Here is a 14034-nt window from a genome sequence, read left to right as displayed (position 1 = left end):
GGTACTCCCGTGCGAAGATCCTTCACAATATAGAAATTAGGTAAGAAAGTGATAGAAGTATTATTATCATGACAAAATTTAGAAATAGAAATAATATTACGCGAAACGGAAGGCACATGAAGAATATGATTAAGATTAAATGTAGTAGTAGGGGTAAAAAGTGAAGTGGAACAAGTGTTTGAGATGGCGAGGCCCGAGCCATCTCCAATAATTAGTTCCTCAGTACCATCATACAAGGAGTGAAGAGCAAGATTTTCAAGATCATGGGTGACGTGATGAGTGGCACCACTGTCGAGAAGCCAACCATTAGAGGAGGGGTCGGTAGCAGTGGCAGCGTAGGCACGAGAAAACGAGGATTGATAGCCTTTGGCAACAGGGCGAGGTGTTGCATGAGAAGGAACCATGGATGGGTTGGATTGTTGGGAAGGTAGTATTGCATTTGGATAGTGGTTGCAGAAAATGGGGCATTGGGAGACATAATGACCTTGGTTTCAACACCATTGACACCGTCCTTTGAAGGGTTGAGAAGAACGAGTAGGAGGCTGAGAGTTGGAGTGGTTTGGAGTGGGAAGAAGGCTTGCATTAGAAGAGAAAGGACAATATTGATAGTTTCTGTTTTGTTGTTTGGCCGCATAGTTAACAGTGGCAGGGAAACTATTGGAGGATTTGGCTTTGTGTTTGAGGGAGAGTTCATGATTGATGAGTTTTTCATGTAACTCATCAAACGTGATAGGAGTTTCACGGTTTTGGACGCCATTGATGACACTCTCATAGTCGGGATCATTGAGTTGGTCAAGGACTTTGTCAACGATATCTTCGGGATCAAGGGGACGACCAAGAGAGGCTAGTTGATCGGTACAACACTTGATTTCCTGCATGTAGTCAGAAATGGAACGAGGACCTTTGGTAATATTTTTAAGGTGATCTTTTATTTATTTGAGATGGCCTTTCGAGGGATTGGCATATGTCTTAGCAGGAGTTTGCCAAGCGTCATGGGTAGTGGAGCATTATGAAATTAGAGGGAAAAGTGGGTTGGAAAGCGTGCCAGCAAGAGCTCCAAGAATGAGCTTGTCTTGACGGAACCATGTGATGTAGGCAGGATTAGTAGTGGTGGTGTTATTTTGGGTAATTGTTTTAGATGGGGCAGGATGAGAACCATCTATGAATTTATGTAGATTATGGCCAAGGAAGGTAGCTTCAAGTTGAGTTTTCCATGAGATATAATTTGTTGGAGTGAGTTTCAGGATGTGAGAAAGGGAGATGATGATGAAAGGCTTGGTCGGTTTAGCATTGTTGGGTAGAAGAGATTGATCATTGGATGCCATTGAAGAGGGAGGGTGAAGAACCGTGGGAAAAAGAAAAGAAAAAAAAAATGGATCTATGCTCTGGATACCATATAAAGGGAAATAATATCAATTGTGAATGAAAATAAAGCTATATTATTATTGATGTTAGTCGTATATATATATACAGACTGTAGTTGGAATACAAAGGGTAATAACTATCCTAGATTTGATTACAATTTGAATTAAAGAGAATAAGTCAAGGAGAGAAAGAAGGAGTAAATAAAGGAGCATTTACAACAGATATTATCTATAAACGGTAAGCACAAGATTAGGAGAGAATTGGTCAAGAGATTGATTCTGATGTATCTCTATCAGAAAGCGAACACGAAATTTTTACGTGGTTCGGCAAAACCCGCTCACATCCATGCCTCCAAGCAAATTGAACTTGATTGTTCCACTATTCAAGCATTACAATCGAAGGCTTCAGGAAGTTTGCAATTGACTTTTAGGGTGTTAATAAACATTTACAATTTGAGATGATCCCACACCTTCTTCACCAAGTGTTTCCCTACACTTACAATCATTCAATGTTGATAGTGAAATGGAAATTATAAAGAATGCACTCTCACAAGTGTATGTTACAAATGATAGCTCAATTATAAATTCAATGAATGTGTATAAGCAAGTAAAAGCTCAAGACTCTTAAAAAAATGGCCAAAAAATTCCTATTTCAAAAGTGTTTCTCTTGGCTATTTATAGATTGAACGACAAAAATAGTTGTTGTTGACTTTCTAGGCATAATCGATTTGCCCGTTCAAGAAAACAATCTATAGTTTGCTTATATGGCACTTATCCTTATGGTTGTAATTTGAAATTTTTGCTTCACGATTTTTTGCTTCAAGAAAGTAGTTTGCCGCTTGATTCCAGAGAGTCATCTTGATGGATTTGGTTTGCCGCTTGCAGATAACAATTTGTTGTCTGAGTCCAGTAAGTCATCTTGATGGAATTGGTTTGCCGCTTGCAGATAATAGTTTGTTCTTTGAGTCTAGTAAGTCATCTTGATGGAATCAGCTTGTCTCTTCAGCTTTATCGGTTTACCATTTGATTCAAGAGAGCTAATTTGATGCAATCAGTTTGCTGCTTCAACTCTATTGGTTTACTGTTTGATTCCAAAGAGCTAATTGATGTAATCGGTTTGCAGCTTCAGCTCTATCAGTTTACCGTTTGATTCTAGAGAGCTAATTTGATGCAATCGGTTTGGCGCTTTCCTTGTAACGGTATGCCATTTGTGTCTAGCAGCAAGTTTTATTTAGTGAGCTTACCATTTGGATTATATTGATTTAACGTTTAAGCACATAATAAAAGTTTTATCTGAAAAACTTATGCGAAAAACGCTTTATACTTAGAATTTGAAATAATTCACATAATAAAAATTTTCCTTTAGAAAATACAAAGAAAACAATTTTAAGGACATCTTAAAATACTCAACATTCATTTTTTTGTTTTAAAATAAAATAAAGAATATGCGTATTTCCTATTTTACCCATGACACGTGGTTTGTTATGATCAAAATCAAAATGCTATATAACCATAGAGGTTAACAATCTCCCCTTTTTGACGATGACAAAACACGTTATGTAGTTTGAACTTTTATAAGAACTTCCCTGAATGTATGCATGTGTTAGAAATCAAATGGATTAACAAATTTCAAATTTTAAAACTCCCTGTAAAACTCCCCTTGCTTGTGTGCGTGTGTATCCAAAATGTATTCTCAACACAAACACTTCAAATCATATTCATTAATTTGATTTCAAATTTTAAAACTCCCCTTGCGTGTGTGCGTCTACATCCATGTATTCTCGACACAAACACATAAAACATATTCTGAACATTCTCAATAATTCAAAATACATCTACTAAATGTATTCTCAACACAAACACTTCGAAACATATTCTCAGCATTCTCAATACTTCAAAATACATTTACTATCTCCCCCTTCAACATCCTATCCTTTTTTCAGTTTTTTTTCTCTTTCTCTCTCTTTTTTAATTTAAAAATAGATGTGATTTGTTGAACTCTGAAGATTACCTATATATACCTTAATTAAATTTTCGAAAGGATATTATTTTGTGCATTAAAAATTTAAACAATTTTTCAACAACTGAACAAATTCAACTAATTAATTTATCAAAATTAAATTAGATATTTCGAAAGGACCATTACCGTGACATCTTTGATTATTATGTGAAAAAAAAAATGTAAAGCTCCCTTTTGGGGTAGCTCGACTGACTTTAAATGCTTGCACCTCTGATTAGTCGAGTTCAAGTAATGATAGTGCTTATTGATTAGCATTTAATTTAATGAGTGAGATTTCTCATTCCCTTTCTAATTATTTTAAGAAAAAGTTTATATATAAAACATGGCATACGATACTACAAGGTGGCATATATAAATATATATAGTAAAACCTCTATATAGTCATATTGTTGGGACTGGAGAAATTTATTCTTATAAAGAGGTTATAATTTAATAGAGGTATAGTACAAAATTATTGTCTTTGCTTAATTATCCCTAATGCAAGTGATATAAAGGTAAATTATGTCATGTATTAATAAATTAATAAGTGAGTCAAATTCAATGTATAGACATTAATAAATTAATTATTTTGTTGACCAATTATTAAGTGCCTATGCTGACCAATTAATACATACCTGCAAGTTGAAAGATGTGGTTGCAACTTTAAAGAACAAATCATTGTCACAAGTAACTTTAGAAAGATATTTTGTTCCATCTTAATTATTTAATGTAACATGGCATATATTTTTGAAATAGTATTACTATATGGAAGTAAGTTTATTAAAACAGGACATACAAAAAATATAACTTATTACAATGTGGAGTTTATTCCTAATTATAACTGGTCCCAAGTTGGGATCACAATTTTTTATTTCTATGAGGTTATTCCTATATAGAGTATTCCTATTTAGAGGTTCTATATATAGAGTAGTTTTCTGGTCCAGAATTTTAAAGTACGGAAAAGTTTGGGAAAACTTAAAAACCATGCGGTTTTAAAGCTTTTATGAACTTTCCTGCACTTTAAAATTCCGGATTATAACATTTCTAATAAATGTATGTGTGTGTGTGTGTGTGTGTGTGTGTGTGTGTGTATTCTAATCCAGGGTTTTAAAGTGTGAAAAGTACGGGAAAGTTTTAAAACTACATGGTTTTAAAGCTTTTTCGGACTTTCCCGCACTTTAAAATTCTGGACTAGACACACACACACACACACACACATATATAGCCTATTAGTCGATCATTTTTTATCCCATTTATTACTTTATTAATTAGTGAGTTCTATGCTAACTATCTTTTGGGGTTCACTACGCCTCCGATTATCTAATCTTCTTTTATTGTATTTTGCTTCTTTTTTTTGAAGTCGAGGGTCCAAAAGTTCATTAAGTGAAATGTTCCTATTGGGAGATGAAGATGAAATTGAGGAAATAAAATTTATTGGATGACTCCATTGTATCACTTCCAATGTTAATATTCCAAAGCTGTACGCATGACATTTTTCGTTAACCTTCATTGTGTAAGCAAGCTCTGCAAAGTGAACAATAAGAATGATCGTTTAGATATGACACTCATTAATGAAACAAGTGGTGTCATATAATTAATTTAAGAATTTATACCGGAGCAACATATCCAAATGTGCCTACAAATTCAGACCAATTTGACGAGTCTGGCTTGAGAAATTTTGAGATCCCAAAATCAGAAACATGAGCATCATAATCTAAACCCAGCAACACATTCTTGCTTGATATGTCTCGATGGACAATTGGTGGGAAGTAATCATGATGCATGTAAGACAAGGTATTAGCTACACTTTTAATCACATTCATTCTCACAGTCCAGCTGAATTCGTCTATCGCTGCATCATTGCTCAGAATTATGGCCAAACTAACCCTTCCAAGATATTCGTAAAGTAAAAATGATTGTCGGGGATGGAAACTGAAACCATAAAATTTCACAATATTTCGATGTCGCAACTCTGTCAATGCCTTGATCTCATTCGAGAATGCTTGTTGCGCTACCATATCAGGATGTGGTGAGTGAAATTTCTTAACTGCTACGATCTCCCAAGATGGTAGCTCAGCTTTGTAAACACTGGCCTGTCCACCTGTGCTGATGCAATACTTAGCGTCAAAATTGTTCGTCGCTCTAATGACTTCTTCATACAAAATTTTACCTTCAAAACTTAATATCGAAAATAATTTTACCTTCAAAAGTTAATATCGAAAATAGTCCTTGATTGTTCAAACAACTTACTTTGTTTTCTCTTGAAGCCTTCTTCATTCTTCCAGAAATCATTCTAACCACAAAGAACAAAAGCTCAAGTATTCCAAAAAGTGGAAACATATTTAAAAACCATTTCTTTTTGAAGACATGTTTGTGAGTTACATAGTCTTTGCAATGCTGAAAACCGTCAACATCACCGTACAATCCTTTGTTCCCTTGTAATGCATCCACAAGATTATAATGGATTCCTGTGCTGTTACGAATTAGACCCCGCAACTCATTGTATGATATGTCTATGCATGACAAGCCATGCATTCCTTCAAGTTAACCTGGAATTAAACCAGAAAGGTTATTGTGCGAGAGATTAAGCTTCTCCAAGCTTTCCAGATTACAGATTTGGGGCGGTATCTCTCCTCCCAGAAAGTTATGACTAAATCTAGCTTTGTAAGCTGAACCAACTTCTCCAATTCAACTGGAAATTCTTTTCGAAACTCATTGTTGCTCAAGTAGTGCAATTTCAACAAGTTTCCAAGAGTTTCTGGGATAGAGTTGCCCAACTAATTTGTAGACAAGTCAAGATACTCTAGATCACTAATTGAGCCAAGTACTCGAGGTAAGCTCCCATAAACTTTATTACCATTCAAAGCACGGTAGTTTAAGGACTTTAAATTTCCAAGTTCAATTGGAAGCTCTCCAACTATGTGATTCAATGAAAAATCAAGTTTATGAAGTTGGTATAACTTTCCAATCTTAGGAGGTATGCTCCGAGTAATGTTATTCATTGAAAAATTTAAAGAGCCTAATTACTGACATTTCCCCCAATTAGATGAGATTTCACCATAAAAATTGTTTTGACTAAGATCTAAGAACGTCAGGTTTGGGTATATGCCGAAAACTTCATATATGTTTCCCGTGAGATGATTTTGTTCAAGATGTACTATGTTTAAGCTTGTGAAATTTCTCGGGCTTTTAGGAATTTGACCAAAAAGCTGCTTGTTGTCTATCTCTAGCTCAATTAATTGCAAGAGATTTCCTATTTCTGCTGAAACCAAACTAGAGTATAGGTATAAACCTTCTAAATTGCTCAGATTTCTAATTGAAGGAGGAAGGACACCATTGAGTAGATTAAGATCAAATCCTAAACTCAAAAGAGATTGGACTTTTCCTAGAATTGGGGGGATAGAACCGAAAAGTGAATTATCACCAAGATGCAATACAGCCAAGTTGCTCAAATTGCCCAAAAAATGGGGGATCGAACCACTAAGCTGATTTTCAGACAAATCTAGATGAAAGAGAGACTTCAAGTTTCCAATAAGTGAAGGAACAGAAGAAATGAGTTTTCATAAAGATACAAAATAACCAAGCTGGTTAAGTTACTCAAAGAATTTGGCATTGAACCACTAAATTTATTTATACTCAATTCTAAAGTGGAAAGAAACTTCAAGTTTCCCATAGATGAAGGAATAGAGACAAAAAGTTAATTATTATTGAGATTCAACATAGCCAAGTTGTTTAAGTTACCGAAAGAAGAAGGGAGCCAACCAGACAAACCGTTGCAATATAAGACTAGTTGTTTAAGAGAGCTTAATTGACCTACTTCTCGTGGAACTGAGCTGCGTAACTTATTCACATTAATGTAAAGGTGTTTTAGATGAGTTAGAAGGTCGATTTCTTGTGGTATTACTCCAGACAATTGATTATTTCCCATGTCAAGGAATTTAAGATTGGAGATGTTGCCAATTTGAGGCGGGATGATAGCAAAGAGTGTATTACTGTCATGCACTACTTGGAAAAAAAAAAAAGCCAAACATGACAATCTACAAAAGCAACAGTCAGCTACTTGCTTGCATTCGATGGCTCATTCGGTGGCTTTATAAAATGCAACATTTTGATAATTGCTTCATTTACCAAATTGGAGAACCGAGAGCAAAACAAAAGAAGAAAAAGAGAGAGAAAAGTGAAAAAGAGAAAGAAAAGAAAAGAAAGAAGCTGAAGGTGGGAAAAAGAGAAATTGAGAGGAAAGTTTACAAAAAATAGAATTGGATATTTAGATTAATATCTAGTAAACTCATGGGTAATAGATTTATGAAGTTTGAGCAGTTATGTTACTGTTTACATGATATGCATAAGTTTTTATATCAGTTCTAACCGGTAATTACAAATCCTATATTTTAGGAGGAACTCTAGAATCCGGGAACCCACAAGAGACCCAACGAACCCCGGAGTGAAACAGGATTTGTGAGTGGATACTATTATTACTATTATGTATTCCGTAAAGCATTTATGTTTGATATTATGATTTAATATCATGTTATGGTTACATGTACGCATATCGTATGTTTAATTGAGTCATGAGATATGATTACTAGTCACCATATATGTACCTTTCCCCATAGACTATGTGCTTGCGTATTGAGAGTTAGGTTACTTACCCGTGCGATATAGTTTAATTACGCTAGGTATTGAGAGGTTTTTCCCTCGCTCTACTCGTGCGATGATGATCCCGGTGAGTATTAAGAGTTATTTCCCCTAATATTGTTTGGTGCAGTTTGTCATGTATGTATGTCTGAATTCCATGTCTGTTGATGTATGATAATCAGTGTGGAGTTATGTCACATGATTATGTATAAGTACTAAGAACTAGTATGCTACTTATTAGAGTTATTTCTCCTGGTACTGTTTTGTAACATATGTAGAATTTAAAATAAAAATGAGGCGGTTAAGGATTTTATTAATAAAAAAAAAAGCTGGAAAAAACAGAGCAAAAACAGAAGCCACATGTGTGTGAGAGGTGAGAGAGAGAAGCCGTCAACCCGACTCGAAAACCCGAGCTGGAACCCGCAAACGTGACCCGGCCATATCTCCCATTTCCGGCCACCTTTTTGGCCGAGCTTGGTACCAATCTGAAGCTTAGAAGCTAGCCGTCGTTCCCCTGCCATCCTCGCCACCGAAAACCAACTAGAACACCGGCGATTGAAGCTTGAAAACCCGCAACTGTTTCGCTTTGCTCCTCCAGGATTTTCACTGGTTTTGGGTGACACCACCGGTTGGATTTTTTTCCCCACGATTCCCTCTTCCATTTCTGACCATCTATAGCCACCGGGAGTCACTGTTTTTCCGCTGGTCAATTGTTGGAATTCACGGCTGCCAAGCTAGATTCTGGCATCGTTATCGCGCGTTGGAGCTCACCGCCGGTACCATTGAACTCAGCTTGGCCAAAAGTGTCTAATCCGTGCTTCCCGGCCAGCGTTGACTAAATTTCAGTGATCGTTGACCGACAAGGGCATTTCAGTAATTTCACATTATAAGGGCAATTTTGTAATTTCTGAGCCTGTGGATATTTTAGTAATACATGAAATTGAGGATTGGATGTAATTACAAATCCGAGGGTAATTCGGTGATTTACGATTTCAAAGTATTTTAATGATATACGGACTCTAGGGCATTTTAGTAATTTTACCGACACGGGAGTTGTAAATTATGAATAGATGTTCGTTTCGAGTTTATTGCATAAATTTAGTCGTAATTCTGATTTATGGAAAATAATTATGTCATTTCCTTGATTTAGGAGGATTCGCGAGCGAGAACCGATCCGCAAACGTGGACGATAATCGAGCGTGAACACCGTCACTGTGAGTGGAATATACAAAACCTATTTTCATAGTTAATTATGATAGTAAAGTATGTTTGTGAAATAAGTATTTTAAATGTTTTGATTTAATGATTTCCTCGAAATGGATTTTATTCATGCATTGAGATTTTATTAAAATGTTTAGTTAATGATTTTGCGTATCGACTTTGAGTAAGCATGATAATATTATAAAGATAAGAAAAGTGGATTCAAATGTGGTATTGATTTAAAGTATGGTTAAAAGGTATGTGAATATGAGTGTAATGATTATTTTTGAAATCATTAGACAGTACCCTTCCCTCCAGATACAGTGATACAAATGATATGAGAGGCCTTTGGGGCCCGTCTGAACACACATAGAGGCTTTGGGCTGTGTGTTTGGGCGTTTATGCCTTTTGGGGGCATATGTATGTGGTATGATGATTACAGAGATACAGACAAATATTGAGATACAGATGATACAAATGAGATACAGGCCTTTGGGGCTCGTCTGAGTACACACAGAGGCTTTGGGTCGTGTGCTTGGGCGCTTTTGTCCTTTGGGGACTAGATTATGCATGCACAAATATGATGAGATATGAGATGGTATTTCCCTGTATATCAGTGTAGCTCCGGGGTATAATGGTACCTAGATAGTACGTCATTGCCCGTTCGTTGAGGTCCGGATATGACGAGATTATTTCCCTGGGTACTTGTTTGGTGATGATTTTCAGATTTGTGTATTCTATTTGATATTGTGATATGATTTCTATGGTTATTGGGTACGATATTATATATGTTTTTCATGGTTAGTAATCTGATTTAAATGTTAAACGATTTATTACTGGTTTCTCGCATATGGTTTGATGAAATCGTGTCTGGAAATGATATGATTATTTCTTTTAAAGTAATAATGAATTTTCAAAAACTACTATCCACTCACTGATCTCACTGAGTTTTAAACTCACCCCATTTTTATTATATTTTCCCCCCTCACCAGGAGGTTGCAGGTACACCTGACCGACCCAGCGACTGTAAATATATTTTGAGTCTTGGCCACATGATGGTGTTAGAAGATATAGATGTTTTTGTCAGGACATTTTGGTTATCTCGTCATGTTGGGATTGTATAATTTTGTTATATTATTTTTTTGGGATTAAGAATAAATTGAGATATTACTATTAGTTATAATATTATCTTTTGAGATTCTAAAGATATTTTGAGTAAAACTCAGCATTTTAGTTGAGGATATTGATCACTGGAGTTTGTTGTATATTGAATTATATTGGGAGTGTTATATTTATATTTACAGATTGGGAGTGTTATATTTATAGAGGAGACTCTGTCGAATTTTCGGTCAGAATATTTACTAATTAGATTATTATCAAGTCTGTTTTGATGAGACTAGATTGACTCGCTCGGGGGGATTCGGGACGGGTCGTTTCATGTTTGGTGCAGTTTGTCATGTATGTATGTATGAATTCCATGTCTGTTGATGTATGATATTCAGTGTGGAGTTATGTCATATGATTATGTATAAGTACAATCACTTGTGGATGTATGATCATCTCGATCAGTAATCCAACTAGCATCCGAAAATCCTTCTAAAACTGAAGGATATCCAATATAGTATATACCATAATCCATTGTATATTTTAAATATTTTAGAATTTTGTACACTGCTTGCCAGTGTGCTTGGCTTGGATTATTAGTATATCTACCCAGCTTTCCAACAACGAAAGCAATATCAGGCCTAGTACAAGTCACCGCATACGTAAGACACATAATAACACGTGCATATTCTAATTGGGATACTGATCTGCCAGTGTTAGGATACAGTCTTATGTTAAATCAAAAGGTGTTGACACAAGCTTACAATTATAATAATCAAATTTCTTTAAAAGTTTCTCAATATAATGTGATTGGGTCAATACTAGGCCATTCTCATTTTTTATAATTTTAATCCCCAAAATCACATCAGCAAGTCCCATGTCTTTCATATCAAAATTAGATGACAGTAATGATTTAGTGAGTTCAATGCTCTCACTCTCAGTACCAAAAATTAAAATGTCATCTATATATAAACAAATAATCGCACCTTTATTTCCATTGAATATGCTATAGACACATTTATCATATTCATGAATATTAAATCCATTTGAGACAATCACTTTGTCAAACTTTTCGTGCCACTGCTTTGGAGCTTATTTAAGACCATATAAAGACTTGACTAGTTTACAAACTTTATGTTCTTGCACTACTAGAAAATGGTTTTTACTGACACTTGTCTTGTGACACTTTATTAACAAGTATCAGTAATTACATGAGATTGGGGCATTTTTCGTGTTTAACAAATAAGTATCACAAATTTCTAATACTATAGCGTTTGTAAATTAAGTATCAGAGATATGTGACATTAAGGTATCAGTAATTAAAAAAATAAAATTTTAATTTTGTCTCCACTAGAGTCGAACCGCAGACTTCTGAACCTTAGCTATCTAATTTTAAACGTTAAACCACTAGACCACAAGTTGCATTTAATTTTTAAAAATTAAATTAAATTATCTAGAAACTGTCTTAATGAGGTGTACTTGAAAACCTAAAATCTAAAAATTTTGACGAGCAAAAACTCTATCCCCACCGCCATTTTCTTCTTTGAACCGAAGCTCTCTTCTCTCTCTCTCTTCCCCTCTCTCTCTCTCTCTACATCTCTCTCTAATAACGATTTACCTCACAAGCCGCTACTGTAAACCTTTAAAGCCGCCATCCTTGAGCTAAAATACCCCCAGAAAGACGCCTAGAAAGTGTTGTGAAGAACTTGGCCAAAGTTAGGGTTCGAAAGTCAGATTAAAAAAAATAGGGCTTTTTTTGTTCAGGATATTTTATTGTTTTTAATGTTGAGATCAGAGAGAATGAGTTTGTCACCGTCGACGAAACCAATATCAGTTATAGAATCCACAGAGGCTGATATACAAAGAACCTGTGACTTAGAAAATGTTTTGTTTTATCTTTATCTATAATTACTTATATATATATATGAAACCCTGATTTTGATTTCCTTTGGGGTTGATGTTTTTGGTTGAAGCTGGGCTTTATGAAAGCAAAGAAGAAGCAGCAAAGAGAAAAGAGGTTCTCGATCGAATTAATCAGGCAAGATTTTTTTTTTTTTAATTATGAGTGATTTTGAAACTAAGATGACTTCTTGTGAGATGTTTGTTATCAGTTGGTTCATTCTTCATTTTGCAATTTGCTTATGAATTGAGCTTGTTTGAGTTGTATTGGTTATCTTAGATATTTTATTTTGTTAGAGAATTTAGTGATTTTGTAATTAGGAAGTTTTGTGGGTGTGTTTGGATTTGGGTGTTCTAGGGTTTGCGAACTTGAATGAGGTTGTGATTTGGTGAAATTGAAATTGATGTCAATTTTGAGCTTGAACTATTGATTCTATAGATGGGTTTGTTCTATACTTGTCGAAATTATTCGTATTCTTTGAATGCATGAGTATGCCCTATGGACAACCTTAAATTATTTGAAGGGTTTCTCAATAGTTTGTTTAATGATGATGGAGTTCAAAGACAATGATAATATCAAGTTTAAGTCACAATTCCCATTATGAGTATTTTTTCTTTTTATTTATTTTGTGGTTTATGTTAAATTATTTGTCTTCTGATGGCCAACGCGTGTGTTGTGTACAGAGTTTAGGCACCGGTGATAAGCATGAAGTTATGGAGCCTTCTTCTGTTTATGGTAGAAGAAGTACTGCTGCTAAAAGGAAGAGTAAAGGCAAGGAAGTATCCATGCATGTGGCTGGCTCTCTTGCAGCTCCTATCAAGACTGCTGGTGCCAGGTATGAATTGTGAAGTTTTTTTTCGCTTTTTATTTTCCCAATCAGCATTTGAATTTGCTTTTTGCACAAGTTTTGACGTACGTTAAGTTTTGACTAGCTAGGTTCGTATTAATTTAATCCCATTATACAATTTTTTACTACACCGAATACAAATTGAAACACAAGTCAAACTTAAATGAAAGCAAAATCAAACAGATAAATTATTAATTAGCTAAATAGCCAAGGAGCCGACCATAGCTTAGTGATTATATAAAGCAATTGGGTTTCTATCTTTTGATGAGTCACCTGGACGTTTCATATTCATGCAATAAATAGCCACAGTTTCTATAGATGTTAAAAAGCCTTTGCTGCAAGAAACCACTTCAGCTTCAAGTTCCAGTCCCATTATTAGCCCTCTTTCCTTTCCTTTTTCCTATAAAAGTTCTTCTCTTTAAAGTTGGTTTTTGCACAAGTGCTTTTTCATTTGCTCTCATAAGAGGTGAGGAACTTTGTAGATGATGCTTAAATGGGTCCAAGTTTCATTATGAAATTATTTCATTTCAGTTATTTATTTTCTTTACATTATGTCATCGCAGGCTGCTGGTCTAATAAATTAAAAATGAGAAATTCCCTTCTTTCTTCAGTGCCTTCCCAGCTTTACTACTATGGCAATGGTACTTTCAATTAGTTTTCTATAAAGCTTGAGTAGAGCCTAATATAAAATATTTATTTTTGCTTGGAGTTAATTTTTTACTAGGTTTTTAATTAATGGACAGACACATTGTGTGTTGTGATATTTAATTTTGTTCTTTTTTTTTCTTTGAGATCAGATGCCATATTTGGCCAATTCCATGCAAGTTGATAGCCTAGTGTATGCTTTCTTTCTATCCTTCAAACATTAATACACCATTTTAATTACTTAAAATGAATACAAGATATTTAAAGATGCTGCAGAGTGCAGGCAAATGGCGAAAGAATTTTTTTTTTTTTTGGTGTGATTATGGACTATGGTGTT

The 14034-nt window shown here is 34.8% G+C and overlaps 1 protein-coding gene across 1 annotated transcript; it reads right to left on the bottom strand.

Annotated features, from left to right (window-relative positions):
* Positions 1-491: 491 nt before the first annotated feature.
* Positions 492-8663, bottom strand: LOC127900767 (cysteine-rich receptor-like protein kinase 18). Its single transcript, XM_052435982.1, has 5 exons — positions 8430-8663; positions 5976-6140; positions 5614-5656; positions 4977-5515; positions 492-872 (listed from the first exon to the last, which is right to left on the bottom strand). The coding sequence occupies exons 1-5, from the start codon at positions 8661-8663 to the stop codon at positions 492-494; spliced, it is 1362 nt and encodes a 453-aa protein (XP_052291942.1).
* Positions 8664-14034: the final 5371 nt, after the last annotated feature.

This window comes from Citrus sinensis, chromosome 3 (genome assembly GCF_022201045.2).
Source record: "Citrus sinensis cultivar Valencia sweet orange chromosome 3, DVS_A1.0, whole genome shotgun sequence".
NCBI classification, from domain to species: Eukaryota; Viridiplantae; Streptophyta; class Magnoliopsida; order Sapindales; family Rutaceae; genus Citrus; species Citrus sinensis.
This window is presented reverse-complemented; position numbering and strand designations above follow the sequence as displayed.